At 41.5% G+C, this 15,671-nt stretch overlaps 1 protein-coding gene and 1 long non-coding RNA gene across 3 annotated transcripts; one reads left to right on the forward strand and one right to left on the reverse strand.

The window, feature by feature from the left end:
* Nucleotides 1-1,124: 1,124 nt before the first annotated feature.
* LOC146385273 (CD209 antigen-like protein A) lies at nt 1,125-3,886 on the reverse strand. The gene is made up of 5 exons (XM_084929930.1): nt 3,851-3,886; nt 2,395-2,440; nt 1,626-1,762; nt 1,420-1,523; nt 1,125-1,266 (listed from the first exon to the last, which is right to left on the reverse strand). The coding sequence occupies exons 1-5, from the start codon at nt 3,884-3,886 to the stop codon at nt 1,125-1,127; spliced, it is 465 nt and encodes a 154-aa protein (XP_084786056.1).
* Nucleotides 3,887-12,397: 8,511 nt separating this feature from the next.
* On the forward strand, nt 12,398-15,671 carry LOC146385274 (uncharacterized). Of its 2 annotated transcripts, none has more exons than XR_014800468.1 (2): nt 12,398-12,610; nt 12,685-15,671. It is a non-coding gene; the product is annotated as an uncharacterized LOC146385274 (long non-coding RNA). The 2 variants fall into 2 exon arrangements; XR_014800469.1 differs by having other exon boundaries at nt 13,127-15,671.

The following is a 15,671-nucleotide window of genomic DNA, read 5'->3' on the forward strand; positions in this document are numbered from 1 at the left end:
CTGGAACCTTCAGTAGTTTAGAAATCCTTCTGTAACCAATGTTATCAATATGTGTTGCAACAGTCTCAAGAGACCACATTGGTTTTACCCATCATGAGATGTTTGTTGAGCAAAACCTCAGTAATGACACAGCTTTTTATAGCTGATAGGTTTGTAGCTTAACCCCATTCGCTGGAACGTTCAATACGATTCAGTTACACAGCAAAAAGCATTAAACACCAAGTAGGCAAAGTTCTTTGTGTTACTCATATATGAGGGAGAGAACCACGACAAGCGCCGTTCCTTCGCTTGACCCCAGTCGCTCTCGTCCGCTCCCCCGTAACACTGCTCTTTTATTGAGGTTACATGAATATACATAGGTTCATTAACATATGACATCTACATACAAACAAAGAGTACCTTGCCTGTGCGTTGTGTAAGTGTGTGTGGGGGGGGGGGGGTCAGAGTGTGACCCCATAAACGACTTCCCTAAACCTGCTGGCCTGGAAGTCCAGCAGTTCATCTAAACAAAAGGCACTTAGCCTAAAACTGACATAGCTACGTTTATCCTACCATAAAACAATAAGAGAAGGTACGACCTCTCCCATGCTCCCAGGGTGTGGGTGTGAATGCCAGAGCACTCTGGAATGCACACAAAGTGTTTGCAGACTAGTAAGGATCAAACCTCTACCAACATGACATTGATTATACGCATATATGAGCAGATATTTCTAAGCATAAATGACAATCAACAATACAAATCTAACAATAGCCCATCAGTTGAGACTGAACCAGCTGATAGTAATTTGCCTAAGTGACAGAATTGCTTTCTTATTACTAATACAGTTCAGCTGGTGTCACAACTCTCCATGCCTTTTTGCACCTTTTTCATGTGTTCAATACTTTTTCCGTGTCATTTTTCATTATTATACATGCTTGTAATAATGACTTGTATGGACTGGATGGATTGTTACTGACATGGCAAGAATTTTATATAATAGAATACCTTTAGAAATATGTTTACTCAGAAAATTGGTGACTTATTTTACTCGCTGTAAGTGTCCACTGCTTTCTGGTCAGCTTCATTTCAGAAGTTGATCTCATGGCTCCGTGTTTTGCAGTATTTGTTGGGCGTGGATGTTAAATTATGGAGAAACTCTCTTCTCACATATCCAGAATTTTGCATTGGAACATGGTGCATCATTCAAGCTGTTTTCTGAGTTGTAAGTTCTTATCTCTCCACAGTTTTCATTTCTGCCACCATTTGGTTCCCCACTATTCCAGTAGCTGAAATACAGATAAAATTATAAGAGTTAAACTCAACAGGTCAGTCAGTCTTTGGTTTTTAGTAACAAGATATTAACCAAATAATTTTGTTAATGTACTTGATGACATAAAAAGACTTTATGGACAAGAAAGAGATTAAATTTTTATTTCAACCTTGCTGAAGGCATTTGAGTCCCATCCACCCATTTCCATGTCCCCTCTGTCTCTGAGTCAGTCAGTCCAATCCACAAATGCTTCTTGAACTTGTTCACAAAGTTCTTTATTTAGAAAGAGAAAAATTAAATGTACACATTCAGAACTTAAAGTGATGTATCATCATTCTTTCTTCTGCACACATCTATGTTTGCACACACACAAACCTGTTCTTCTCGGCTGTTGATAATCATCAGGTCTGAACCTTTTTTAAGGCAGTCTCGTCTACTTTCTTCCCAGGATTTCTGCTCTGAAGAAATTTGGTACAAACTATCACTGAAGGCCACCCAGTTTTCTTGGCAATCTGTTTAAGAAAAACAGAATAATAATTTGTGCTTGCTTTGTGATAGGTAGCATACATAGAATTAAAAGCACTTCAGTAAATATATATACACACATGACTAAGCACAATTTATCAAGTTTTATGTAAAATCTGGATATAAATTCCCTGAAACTGTATGTGCTGTATATGTTAAACATTTTACAATTTTGTGTTGTGTGGCCTCAGAGGGAGTGCTTTCACATCTAATAATTTGTCTCTAATAATGTTGTTCGAGTCAGCAATTGTCACTGAAAACCACCACTTAGAGTTAGAGAGAAGTTAGAGAGAAATGATCTTTTCTCTTTTGTCCTCTTCTTGTTTTGAAGTCTTGATGGTGTTACAAGCATTACCACATCTATATTCAGCCGTGTGAGAACTGAAGAAGGCTGCAGATATAATTGGAGCTAAGAAGCCAGTTAAACATCTTTTTTTTTTTTGTCTATGCAGGTTTTAACAATCAACAAGCTATTAGAAACCGTCTAAATGTGAACATATAGAATGTTGATATTTTCACTCACATTAGACTTAGTTCAAATTGACATTACATTTACAACTTTACTTTTCAAAGGCCTTTCTCAAGATCTGTCCATCCATTCTATAGCACTTATCCTTACCTCGGCCGCGGGGGGGTTGGCATGTGTTCAGAGGCAGATTGGCAGTCTGACACAGGGGTAACACAGAGACAGACAACCATTTTCAACTACATTTACTCCTATGGGGAATTTTGAATGATCATAACCCACTAGAGAATGAGTGAAACCATGCAAACATAGGGAGAACATGCAAACTCCACACACCACACAAACCCAGGATTCCTGCCTCACCATGCTTTTTAAAAAGCTACATTTGTTAAAGTGTTAAAGAGACAAAAATGTTGTTAGAGATAAATGCATGATCGTGGCGCAAGAGTTGGCAGTTTGTCTTGTAATCGGAAGGTTGCTGGTTCGAGCCCCGGCTCCGACAGTCTCGGTCAATGTGTCCTTGGGCATGACACTTCACCCGTTGCCTACTGGTGGTGGTCAGAGGGCCCGGTGGCGCCAGTATCCGGCAGCCTGTAACAGCCTGTTCTGTTGCTTTGTCTTTGTACTCAAATGCCTGCTCATTGTCTCAAAAAAAAATGTGAATTTTGTCACAACAAGGTGTTATTCATGCAAAAAACAAAAAGCATTTCTATTTGTTTTTTTTCTCATGGTGTCATGTTGTGATGTCCATCTTGCTGTCTCCCTTGTGTATAGTCTCCTAGCTGATTATTAATTCTGTAAATGCTGTAAACAATTCACACAATTGTGTTTTGTTTCTGTTTATTCTTTATTCTTCCTCTTTTTCCTTCAAGTTGCTTACATACGTGTTTTATTCTATTACTACTTCTGCGAATTTGTGCTATTTTAACCATTCTACTTTCCTGCTCTATATTCTGCTGTTTCTAACTTTTACTCTTTAGAAAACACATGCATTGTTATTGTAACCCATTCGTGTGCATTACTGCAGCCAATGCTTTGTGTTCTGGCTCATAAGTAAGAGGCAGAAGACAGTTCTGGATCTCCGGGCTCTTTACTTTCAAACACTGTAATATATAGAAATACAGAAAACCATGAACTGTACGTGTTGTGCATCTGCTAAGGCCGGCCCTCCTCCAGCCATACTGGAAGGAGATTTGTAGACCTTACAATAATGTAATAAATCAAATGAAATAAATTGCTTTAGAATATCAACTTAGTCAACAAAAAGCATAAAATAAATAATATAAAATAATATATCACTGAAAAAAATCACCAAAAACACAACTTAGAAGAATAATACACAAAATAATAATTAAAAAAAAATCAGACAAATGTTGTGTTCATTTTTGAGACAGAGGAGACAAATATGTTCTAAGTGCATTTTATTAAATTTATTAAGCAGTTAAAGGTTCAAGCTGAAAAATGGCTAGCGTGTCTCTTTGCTCACTCAGGGGACCCAAATGAACAAAGAGCACAACACACAGGCAGTAAACATCTTTACTGCGGGTCACTGAAACCGAATGAAAACATGACTGGAAGAATCAGTTGAGGGTGGCCTTATGTTTCATACCAGCTCACGTTTCTTCCTCTGCACCTCTCTGGACATCTCCTTATATAGAGATTACCCTTTTGCAGGAAACACTCTCATTACTGTGGCAACCACCTCTTGCACTCCAGTCAGACCTGCATACAGAAATAGGGAGGGAGAAAGGAAAAGGGGAAAGAGAGCTTCTCTAAACCCAGAAATTTACGGCCCTGTTTCCTCCAGCAGAGTCAGTCTGTGCTGTCACTGTCTGCACTGGCAAGCCATGTGGAGACAGGAGAAGGACCCAAATGCAGACACTTAGAAGCAAATCTATATCTTAACAAAAGGCAAGCTGTTTATTGAAGGCTGATCAAAAGGTGCAAAACAAAGGGCAAGGTGAACCAATACGAAACTAAACACTAACCTAAACTGGTTAAACTACAATTAAACATGAAAAAAAATGGACTTTAAACACGGGAACCTGGAAACATGGTGTAAAACATAACAGACAACATTACAAAGAATGAAAAGTCACAGACTATTGTAGGAGTGTTTAGCTGATTTTAGAGTTTAGAAATGTGTTAACATAGAATGTAGAACTATTGTAGAGACACTGACACTGCCCTCAATATAATAAAGGCCTCACTGTGTTGTGAACTTAGGAGTAGATTGTAGGAGACCCCTCCCCAGCTGAACCGTGGAAGTAAAACAGAGGAGTTAATGCTGAGGGGAAATTACCCAGAGGATGTTTGGGTGGGGGTCTCAACATTTGTAACTGGATAACTGTGGTCTGGAAGGGAGATGGGTTTTATGATCTAGGGAGTCACCTACACCCACAGTGTTTTAACTGTCACACACACACATCCACACGCACACTCACTCATGTGCACTCCCACATACACACAGGTATGCGTACACAGTCACACACGAGCACTCACATAGACACGTGGGAACGCGCACATGTAGGCATTCATGTGCTCGTGCACATAGACACACACAGAGTTTGCAGCACACCGTAGGGGGTTTTATGATGGGGACGCCTCTATAAAGCTGGCTGTAACTAACAAAGGGGTGAAGATTTGCAGAGGGATACACCGGCCTCGTCTTCCCTTCTAGAAGTGCATGCTTAAATAAAGATGAATAAAGGTTTTGTGAAATGACTACTGAGTTCCGGTGCCGTCTCTGGAAGTTTCGACGAATAAAAGAACCGGGGTAAAACTGATTTCGCAACAGTTTTGGTGCCGAAACCCGGGATTCGCTCGAGGCCCAGCGAGGATGAATTGGCAGAGCTGAGATCGTGAAACGAGTTGAACAGAGAGCTAGCTCACATGATTAAAAGGTAAGCACGACCTGTTTATTTTCGAACCGTGCATATTGTTTAAAGCCTAAATTATCTGTTCGCTAAGTTGAACGTATCGCAGTGTAAATTCACTCAGTAGAAAAAAAGGCGGCTAGCGTCCGTCTCAGTGCGTTAAAGCAAGAGACTTTTTTAAGAACTCCAAGTTGATGTTTAGCGTACTGTGAGCGACTAAAGCAAGAGACTTTTGTAAGAACTCCAAGTTGATGTTTAGCGCCCCGTAAGAAAATCTCAGTGCGTTAAAGCAGGAGACTTTTGTTACGGATTAATAGAATCGGTGTTTCATCCGTCTTAGTTATTAGGAAAAAAGTGGCGGTGCATGATCCGTCCTCGTGCGTTAAAGCAGGAAACGTGTGTTACTATTAGTTAGAAAGCGGGGCTGAAAGGCCTCGTCGCCGGCTGAGGGCCGTGTGCGCTCCGAGTTTGGCAACTCCACCCTTGGTCGGACGCGTCCTTGGGATTTGCCGGGGTGGTGACCTGGGCACCGGGGGCGCCCTAAATAACTAAAGCTAGGTGTTGGATCCTAGTCACGGTTGATAACCTGCATGAGAGTGGGGGCAAGTTGCTTTGTTAGTGAGAGAACGACTGCTTGGCTCAGCCCACTGACTGCAGTGTGTATAGACTGTGTAGTTGTGTGAAAGCGCCGTTAGAGTCGGCGTCTCGTCTGAAGTATGGGAGTCAATTAAAGTAACAAAAATAATTTGTGTCTAAAGTGTGTGTTTGTGGTGTGCAGAAATTGCGGCAGGAGGCCGTGTCGCGAATTGTTGCAAACTGTGAAGTCACATAGACACGTGGGAACGCGCACATGTAGGCATTCATGTGCTCGTACACATAGACACACACAGAGTTTGCAGCACACCGTAGGGGGTTTTATGATGGGGACGCCTCTATAAAGCTGGCTGTAACTAACAAAGGGGTGAAGATTTGCAGAGGGATACACCGGCCTCGTCTTCCCTTCTAGAAGTGCATGCTTAAATAAAGATGAATAAAGGTTTTGTGAAATGACTACTGAGTTCCGGTGCCGTCTCTGGAAGTTTCGACGAATAAAAGAACCGGGGTAAAACTGATTTCGCAACACTATATACAGACAGGAGGTGATCAGGGGAAGTGGAAACACATGGGCAGTGTTGGGGAGTAACAGAATACATGTACCACCGTTACGTATTTAAAATACAAAATATGAGTAGCTTTATTTCGTTACAGTTACCGTTTAAAAAGGTAGCATTCAGAATACAGTTACTTTGTTGAAATATAGGGATTACACGGCGGTGTTTCCCTGTTTCATATGTTAGTCTATGCCCTCTCTATTTTTGGAAACCCAAACAAAACACGCATTAAGAGGCTCTAATGCCTGTATCTCAATCTCGCGTCTCATAATGACGTGAAGAAATGTTTTTTTTAATGATTTAATATGAAGGCAATAGGCAGAGTGTTACAGGCATCGCCCTAAAGAATGTAGCCTCATGGGCAGTGTAGTCCGTGCTGCAGGGAGAATGGACTGCCATACCTGTTATGTGTCTGTGAGCGCGAGGAGGGAGAAAAAGGAGAGTGGAAAAGTACGAGCTGTCACCGACCAGAAACGGGAGATGGAAGCAGGTAAATATCATAATAACCACTGCAGCCAAAAATAGTGCCTTATGAGCCCAGTTGTAAGTAGGCTATTAAGACTCGACTGTACACTGTGTTCGTGTTTTCCTCCAATACAATACGTTCTGTTGGAGCAGCCTTTCAACGCCTCTCTCTGTCTTTCACCTCTCACTTTGTTGTGTGGGTCAAGAAAACTTGACCCACACAACAAAGTAAAGCTATTTTTCAGCTACGAGCCCGACAGGGAACCCGACGTATTAGCCAGAGGTCCCTTTACTATGGTTCGGAGCCGCGGACCTTAAGTAACAGTAATAAATCACACAGCAATAGTAAATTCACGTAGTTGTAAAAAGCATGATAATATATTAAGTAATCCAAAGTATTCAGAATACGTTACTCTCATTGAGTAACGTAACGGAATACGTTACAAAATACATTTTGGGGCATGTATTCTGTAATCTGTAGTGGAATACATTTTAAAAGTAACCTTCCCAACACTGCATATCAAAAGCCCCCAGTTCAAGGAGCTTATGCTAAGAAGATGAGAAAGAAAAAACTAGAAAAAAGAATGAAAATATAGTTATAGTATAAATATTGTTTGAAACATACTGGTGATTTTAAAAATAAGCAAGTTACAATTGTAAGTATCTTTTTTTTTAAAATAAAAAACAGTTGTGCTGTTCTATTTGGCAATCGTGGCGCAAGAGTTGGGATTTCGCCTTGTATTTGGAAGGTTGCCGGTTCGAGCCCCGGCTTGGACAGTCTTGGTCGTTGTGTCCTTGGGCAAGACGCTTCACCCGTTGCCTACTGGTGGTGGTCAGAGGGCCCGGTGGCGCCAGTGTCCGGCAGCCTCGCTTCTGTCAGTGCTCCCCAGGGTGGCTGTGGCTACAATGTAGCTTGCTATCACCAGTGTGTGTGGGTGGATGACTGGATGTGTAAAGTGCTTTGGGGTCCTTAGGGACTAGTAAAGCGCTATACAAATACAGGCCATTTACCATTCTATTTATCTGACTGAATCACATGAATGGTCGAATGTTATTATTGTGTGTATGTGTGTGTGTGTAGGTGGTTGTGGGTGTTTGTATGTCCAGTCCATGTGTTTAACGTGGGTCAGATGTCAGGAGGCAGAGTTCAGGAGTCTGACAGCTGTGGGGAAGAAGCTGTTCCGGTACCTGGTGGTCTTAGTCCGGAGGCTCCTGTAGTGCCTCCCAGGGGGCAGGAGGGTGAAGAGTCCATGTGCTGGGTGACTGGGGTCTTTGATGATTTTCCCAGCCCTTTTCAGACACCGCTTCCTGTAGATGTCCTTTATGGCAGGAAGTGGTGCTCCGGCGATGTGCTGGGCAGTTTTCACAACCCTCTGCAACGCCTTCCGGTCCGAGGCAGAGCAGTTCCCGTACTAAACTGTTATACAGTTGGTCAGGATGCTCTCGATGGTGCAGCGATAGAAGTTCACCAGGATGTCTGAGGACAGGTGGTTCTTCCTCAGAGTCCTCAAGAAGAAGAGGCGCTGGTGAGCCTTCTTGGCCAGCTTGGAGCAGTTGGTCATCCAGATGAGATCCTCGGAGATGTGGACTCCCAGGAACTTGAAGCTGCTCACACGCTCCACAGCCGTCCCCTTAATGTAGATGGGTGGATGTGGGTCAGCATTCCTCCTGTAGTCGATGAGCTCCTTGGTCTTCTCGGTGTTGAGCAGCAGGTTGTTTGTGTCGCACCACTCAGCCAGACGATCCACCTCCTCCCTGTAGGCGGCCTCATTGTTGTCATTGATGAGGCCAATCACCATGGTGTCATCTGCAAACTTAATGATGGTGTTAGAACCATCGGCAGGTCTGCAGTCATGGGTGAAGAGGGAGTAGAGGAAAGGGATCATCACAGCAGTGGTTATCCAGCCGGACATGTTGGGGGCGGTTGGTCAGGAAGTCCAGTAACCATTTGCACATGAGGGAACTGATGCCCAGGTCTGTCAGTTTCCTGATGAGTTGTGAGGGGAGGATTGTATTGAATGCTGAACTGAAGTCAGAGTCAGAGGTTGGTGGTCTGCCATCATGTCTGCTTTGGTTGTGGTTGTGGGATTCCCTCGCTCAAAACGAGCATAAAAGTTGTTGAGCTCGTTGAGGAAGGAGACATCAGAGGATGTGGGGGAGGGGTCGGTGGTCCTGTAGTCTGTAATGGTCTGGAGTCCTTGCCACATGCATCAGGGGTTGGAGTTGGAGAAGTGTTTTTCTACCTTCTTTTTGTAATGGTGTTTGGCTTTTTTGATACCCTTCTTTAGATTAGCCCTGGCTGTACTGTAGGCATGTGCATCTCCTGACCTAAAGGAGGTGTTGTGGGCCTTCAGGAGGAGACGAACATCCCGGTTCATCCAAGGCTTCTGGTTGGGGTACATGGTAATCCGTTTCTGGGTGGTGACACTGTCTGTGGTTTTGGAGATGTAATCCAGTACAGATGAGGCGTACTGGTCCAGGTCTGTGTGGGTGAACGTATTCCAGTGTTTTTAAATCTGCGTCTGTCCCCTCTGGCCACACTTTAATTGTCCTCACAGCAGGTTTCACACGTTGGATGAATGGAACTTGTGGACCTTGTGCACAAGGTCGTTTGTGCACAAGAACTAATTAATGTTGAGGAATTTAAGTATTTGGGAGTGCTACTAGTCTCGAAATTATCCCTTTAAAAAAACATGTTGAAAATTTAGTGAAAAGTGTAAATGTTAATATACGGAACTTTAGACATATCCACACATCATGAACAGACACAGCAGCGATTACTTTCCTGTACTCTGTGATACTGGCTCATATTGAATACTGTATTACAAGTTGGTCCCATACTAGTCTCGCTGCTATTGGGCCAATCGAAGTATGCAAGTGATGGCAAGCCACACATGGTGAGCTTCAAGTTTGTTTAATTGTTTTGTATTAGTTGGTTAGGTGGCAGCCATTTTGTTTTCCCACTTGTGTGTCATTTGGTTTGGCTAAGCCAGTATTTAAGTTCCCCTGTGTGTCATTTCGGGAAGTCAGCTTGTCCTATGTTTGTTTGAGGTTTTGTTAATTGTTATCTTGATTTTAGTTTATTGAGTTGATAATGCAACAAAAGAGCATTGAAAATATTACATATGAAACTTTTGTCATATCACCATTGTCAAATTTTAGATAAATACAAGTTTCTAAATTTTACTAATTTCAAATTATTTCAATCTGCCTGTCTAATATGCAAAGTTATACATGGTCTGGTGCCTCCACCAATGAGTGATCTAATTAAACAAAAGTCTAGCAGTGTTGCCGGGTCTCGATTGACTCGAGCCACTGTTAGAGGTGATTGTGAATTGGCATTTAGACGGACCTCCTTTTCACAGAATGCTCTGTCATATCAGGGAGTGAGCTTCTGGAATCGTCTTCCACTGTCAGTGAGGGAAAGTACAAGTCTACCCATCTTTAAGAGTCACTTAAAAGGTTGGCTGAGGGACACACAAACACGTAATCATGTTTAATTAATCATGCTTTATATTGGACGTGAAAAAGAGTTAAATGTATTACAAAAAGGGAAACAAGTATTGTAATGGGTCAGATCAATATCAGGACAGTCAGGGCATGTATAATATTGGGGATTGTGCAATATAATTGATGTGCCTAAGGCTATAATCTGGCATATTTACATTTGTTAATATGTTCATTATGTATTGTCCCCCTTTCTAAATAAAATAAATTTAAATTTAAATAAAATTTAAATTAAGTTGGAGAAAAAGCAATGCAAATGAACCACACTGTGTGATGTAAGGAGCTCTTTGATTAGTGTGAGACAGGCTGAGTGCCTGAATTTCTCTACGCTGACTTTTCTACACAGTGTGTTGCTTGTACAAGGGCATATAAAGATCATTACGAGTGGTCATTGCTCTGAAATTGCTGCCAGGAGGATGCATCATCTATGTAAAGTGCTGAGGATTGTCTCTTTGTCAGGAATACCCATATGGAAAAAAATAGAAAAAAATAAAAATAAATAAAAGTCAAAGACTTGCATCAGATTTGGCTTGCTTCATATAGGGAATCATATAAGGCATATATGATTTACTCATGAAAGTGGCCACTTTCTCATTACTTTCATATATTGTTTTAGGAAGTATCCAAAACATACAAGTTTCATTTATATAATTTTTCAAGGGATCTTATATCTGTTTTCACTCTTGTATGCTTTTCATACAAGTTTCACACAAGACAGATACAAACTTTATAAGATTGATATACATCTTTTCCATATGAGTCATCTCATGGCTTCATGTTCTGCAGTATTTGTTGGGTGTGGATGTTAAGTTAAGGAGAAACTCTCTTCTCACATATCCAGAATTGTCTATTGGAACATGGTGCATCATTCCAGCTGTCTTCTGCATTGTAATTATTTATCTCTCCACAATTTTGCCATGTGCCACCATTTGGCTCTTTATTCCCCTGATTCCAGTAGCTGTAATACAGATAAAATTATAAGAATTAAGCTCAACAATTCAGTCAGTCTTTTGTTTTCAGTAACCTATTAACCCAATTAATTTTGTTAAAGTACACAATAACACAAAAATACTTTATGGACAACAGACAGATTTTATTTTTATTTCAACCTTGTGCTCGTTTGAGTCCCATCCACCCATTTCCATATCCCATCTCTCTCTCTGAGTCAGTCAGTCCAATCCACAAATTCTTCTTGAACTGGTTCACAAAGTTCTTTTTTAGAAAGAGAGAAACAAAATGTAACCATAGAGAACTTAAAGTGATGCATCAGTGTATCAGTTGTTTTCATTCAGTGTTCAATTCTTTGTTCTACACACATCTGTATTATGTTTGAACACACACACAAACCTGTTCCTCTCGGCTGTTGATAATCATCAGGTCTGCACTTTTTTGACGACAGTTTTGTCGGCTTTCCTCCCAGGATTTCGGCTCCAAAGAAACTTGGAACAAACTGCCATTAGAGGCCACCCAGTTTTGTTTATAGGCTGTTTAAGAAAATGATATTAATCTTGTCTTACTGTGATCCATATAATCCCAATCATGAGCCTTTCAAAATATTGCTTTGAAGAAGCAATCAGTGGTACAAATTCAAAGAACTTCATGTAAAACAGAAACAAAAAGCACTGCACACAACATATCCAGTTTTACAAAAGAAATCAATGTATGCATTTAAAAGCTGTATATGTTAAAAAGTGTTATGTCAAACATTTTCACATTTTGTGGTCTCAGAGGGAGTGCATGTCAGGTGTAATAATTTGTCTCAAATGAGTTTTTGAGAATTTGCTCAAGTCAGCAACTGTCACTGAAAACCACAGATCTTGAGAATTAAAATTAAGTCAAGTTAGAGAGAACTAAGTTCATATGAACATATAGAACATTCATATTTTTGTTCACATTAGCCTCAATTTACATTTACATTGATGATGATGATGATGCTTTACAACTGTCCTTTTCAAAGGCTTTCCCAAGACCTGTCCATCCGTTCCCTTGCGCTCATTCTTATCAGGGTCACGTATTGTCCACGCAAGCACACAGTAAGAAAAGCTAACTTAAAACTCATATTTATGTGGCAGGATGAATGTTATTCCTTGGTTCAACCCACTTTCAGCCTGGCGCATTAGGGGGCGCTAGTATAAATAGTGGCCATTTGAGCATTCCTGTATCGCTTACCTGTGATCTCCTTTTTGGTCACCTGACTTCCCTTTGGTGTTGCAGAGATCATTCTGAAGCCTCTATCGCGGCTGGTAGGTGTTTACTCATTGTAGTGTGTACATTACCTTACTTTGTGGTAAACAGATATTGTTTTTAGGTCATAGCTGTAGAAGCCTCCTATGAGCCACTCTGCTCATGTTTCATGACGCGCTTTACTCGGTACGTAATTCAATTTTGTTACGATCTCTGCCTTTTGTTGTTCTTTTATAGTAATTACTTATTATGCTTTGCAGGAAGTGTGGGCCTTAGTTTTACGCAACCCACGCTAACTGAAGTGCTGCTGCTTTGCTTTTACCGTCTGTTCCCGTTGCGAGGTTTCTTTTCCTGCTGCTGCCAGCTTTTTAAAGTGGACGTCGGCGTGGACAGCGGCCATATGCATGCCGGTTATGGAATCAGCTGGCGTACATATTAATTGACCGGATGATTAACTTGTAGTCGGGCAGACGGCAAGTTGGAGCAACACGGCGATTCCGTTTGCTCCAGATTTTAAAGTTTTATCCGGATTGTATGTTGTTTTTCTGTTTTGATCTGTTGTTTGGATTTTTGTTACGCCACTGGTGGGAGGCCCTTTTTCTAGCTGCAGATCACCAGTGTGGTCCTGCAGTTGGGTTATCCCCCAGCGCTACATATTATTTTTTTGTAATATATTAACATTTCTTTGTTTCTTTTATTCAGATGCGGAGTGCCGACGTGGAGGAGACCAGGGTGCCTTGGTGGTGGGATCCTTTGTGTGTACACACCTGCCTTGTTTAGTTTATTAGTGTGAGTGTGTGATTTTGTGTTGCACTTGTGTCTTGGTGTGTTTTCTTTGTTTGAGTTTGTGCGTGGCATCCCTGCCCCTCCACTGGTGAGCCTCAGCTCTGAATATCTTTTTAAGCATATTTGTACATGGATATTTATGATTGTGCATTTATACGGTGTTTTAAATAATTATTAATAAATTGTCAACTTGTTTTATCATTGAACCTCGTCTCTGTACTGAGTATAACAAACCTAACTGCCTTGGTGATTAGTGTTACTTCCAGTATTCTCTGGGTGAAATTCCCAGAGTGGCGTTGTCTTTTAAACTGTGAAGAGTATTTACTCTATTCTCACCTCGTGCTGCCACATTTATTTATTTTTAAAAAGCTTAAATTGTTTACTTGTCAGGTTCTTGTAACTGGTTTTTCTCATTGGTCACGTTGTCAACAAGCTTGTGTAGCATCACTGCCTCCATTTCCCACTGAGATTTGCCTTGGGTGACTGTGTTGGACACATCATCATAAAATACATGCATCGCCTGTGAGGATTTTGGCATGCTAATTACATTTCTGTTGTACTTACAAAGCAAAACCAGGGTTATGAGTCCCATCAGGAGGAAAAGACACAGCAGGCCCGGAAGAATTACAGCAGCTCTGCAAGAACTCTGCTTTACAAATTCAGCACCTGCAGGTAGAAATCAAAAATAGTGGACAAACCTTTTGTCACAGTTGCGGCAGCAGTCATGTGAAGTGGTGAGAGATGGACGCAAGTGCAGGCACTGATTTACTGCAAGTGAGCTTTATTTACAAGTGACACACGGAATGCTATGCAGAAGTGGGCACTGGGCTTCCAAAAGATTGTCATGAGGAGATTTTGAACAGCAAAATCTTAAAATAAAAGAGTTTCTACGTTGACGTTGAGGAAGACTACAGGAGTGTACGACTTTCTCTGCTCCTAATCTACAGCCTCGTTGGAACAGAAATCGAGGGATGAAGAGAGCGTGCCAAGCTCCAAAGGTGACAGTGCAGAGGGAGATCAGCGTTGGAATTATGACTCTGTAGATGGCACAGACACCAGGAGCCATGACCGTGACTGGGAATGACCACCTAATGCTGTTTCACTTTGCCATGCAAAGTATTTTGACACTCTGGAGAAGGCCTTTCCTCTGTATCATTGTTGTTGCCATTTGCATGTGAGAGCTTAGGTTGTGGGGAAGATTAAAGATGAACAAAGGGTGGGGAGAGAACAATGAAGTGAGGATACACAGTGTGAAACTCCTTTAAGTGAATAATAATGTTGATGTGATATACAGAATGTCAGGAAAGAAATTCTGGTATTAATGTGATTCTTGATTTAAGAATCAAAGGGTGGGATTGTATAGGAATTTCTTTTACTTATGTATTAATCACATTATTTTATTGTATGATGCCTTGGTGCCGCTGGATTTTAACATGTCTTACACTCATACAGTAAGACAAATGGTGGGGGTCTAGTAAGGAAGTTGGGGGAAGCAGACAACTCCACGGGAAGAGTATTTTGTCTCTTTGAGGACTCTGGGAGGTAGCAAGGGAGTGTGAACCTTAAGGTGTGAAACAGCTGTGTACTGCCTTTTGTTCCTGAAGAAGGTATTTAACTGAGAGCCATGTTAGGCTACGTTCACACTGCAGGCGAAAGCGCATCAAATCCGATTTTTTTTGACCCTGTGCGACCCATATCCAATCATGGTATGACAGTGTGAACGGCACAAATCCGATCTGGGTCACTTTCGTATGTGGTACTGAATCCGATACATACCCGATGTTTCAGAAAGTGACTGCTGTTTGAACGGTCAAGTCGCATTAAATCCGTCTTTTACGTCACTGACACAAGACAGACGCCAATTATCAGCGCCAGAGAAGCGCCCGATAAGACATCGCGAACGCTTCCTGGCCATCCGGTGAAACTGCTGGGAAGACAACGTTGGAGAAACGTGAACATTTTATTTGTACTGTATAATCTGTAGATGCTGACAGAAATCTGCAACTATCCTTCGAAGCACCGCTCCTCTCTAAAACAGCAATAAGGATAATTATTAGGTTATCTGCATTATTATGTAAATAACAAAATAACTTAAAGCAAAAATTGGGAAACGTGAAGTCCGAAGTCTTTATATTAAGGGCCATCAGTCAAATAATATTGTTTGCTCTGGGTCTAAACAGAGCACGTTGTGTGTGACGTCTTCTTTTGCGCATGTGGGCCGCTTTGAGCGTTCACACTAGAGAGCGTTTGCTGTCGCATTTTATTTGTAGTGTGAACAAGCAGACAAAAAAATCGGATTTGATCAAAAAATCGGAATTGAGCATTAAGACCTGCAGTGTGAACGAAGCCTTAGACTCAGGGAGACTCTGCTGACCGTCTGCCCCGCGGTCACGTAGGCTCTCCACAAGCTTGGTTGTCTGTTCTTTGTGTGTTTTGATTAAAGAATGTTAGCTACCGCTCA

Source organism: Perissodus microlepis, chromosome 6 (genome assembly GCF_051167445.1).
Source record: "Perissodus microlepis isolate ML-2025 ecotype Zambia chromosome 6, ASM5116744v1, whole genome shotgun sequence".
Taxonomy (NCBI): Eukaryota; Metazoa; Chordata; class Actinopteri; order Cichliformes; family Cichlidae; genus Perissodus; species Perissodus microlepis.

Bases quoted from the DNA above. Each gene is read 5' to 3' on its own strand.
- LOC146385273 (XM_084929930.1), bottom strand. From the start codon at position 3,886: ATGTCCAGAGAGGTGCAGAGGAAGAAACGTGAGCTG. The intron at 1,763-2,394 runs GTAAGGATAAGT...TTTCTTAAACAG, and splicing joins CCAACCCCCCCGCGGCCGAG to ATTGCCAAGAAAACTGGGTG. The intron at 1,524-1,625 runs GTTTGTGTGTGT...TTCTAAATAAAG, and splicing joins TCAACAGCCGAGAAGAACAG to AACTTTGTGAACAAGTTCAA.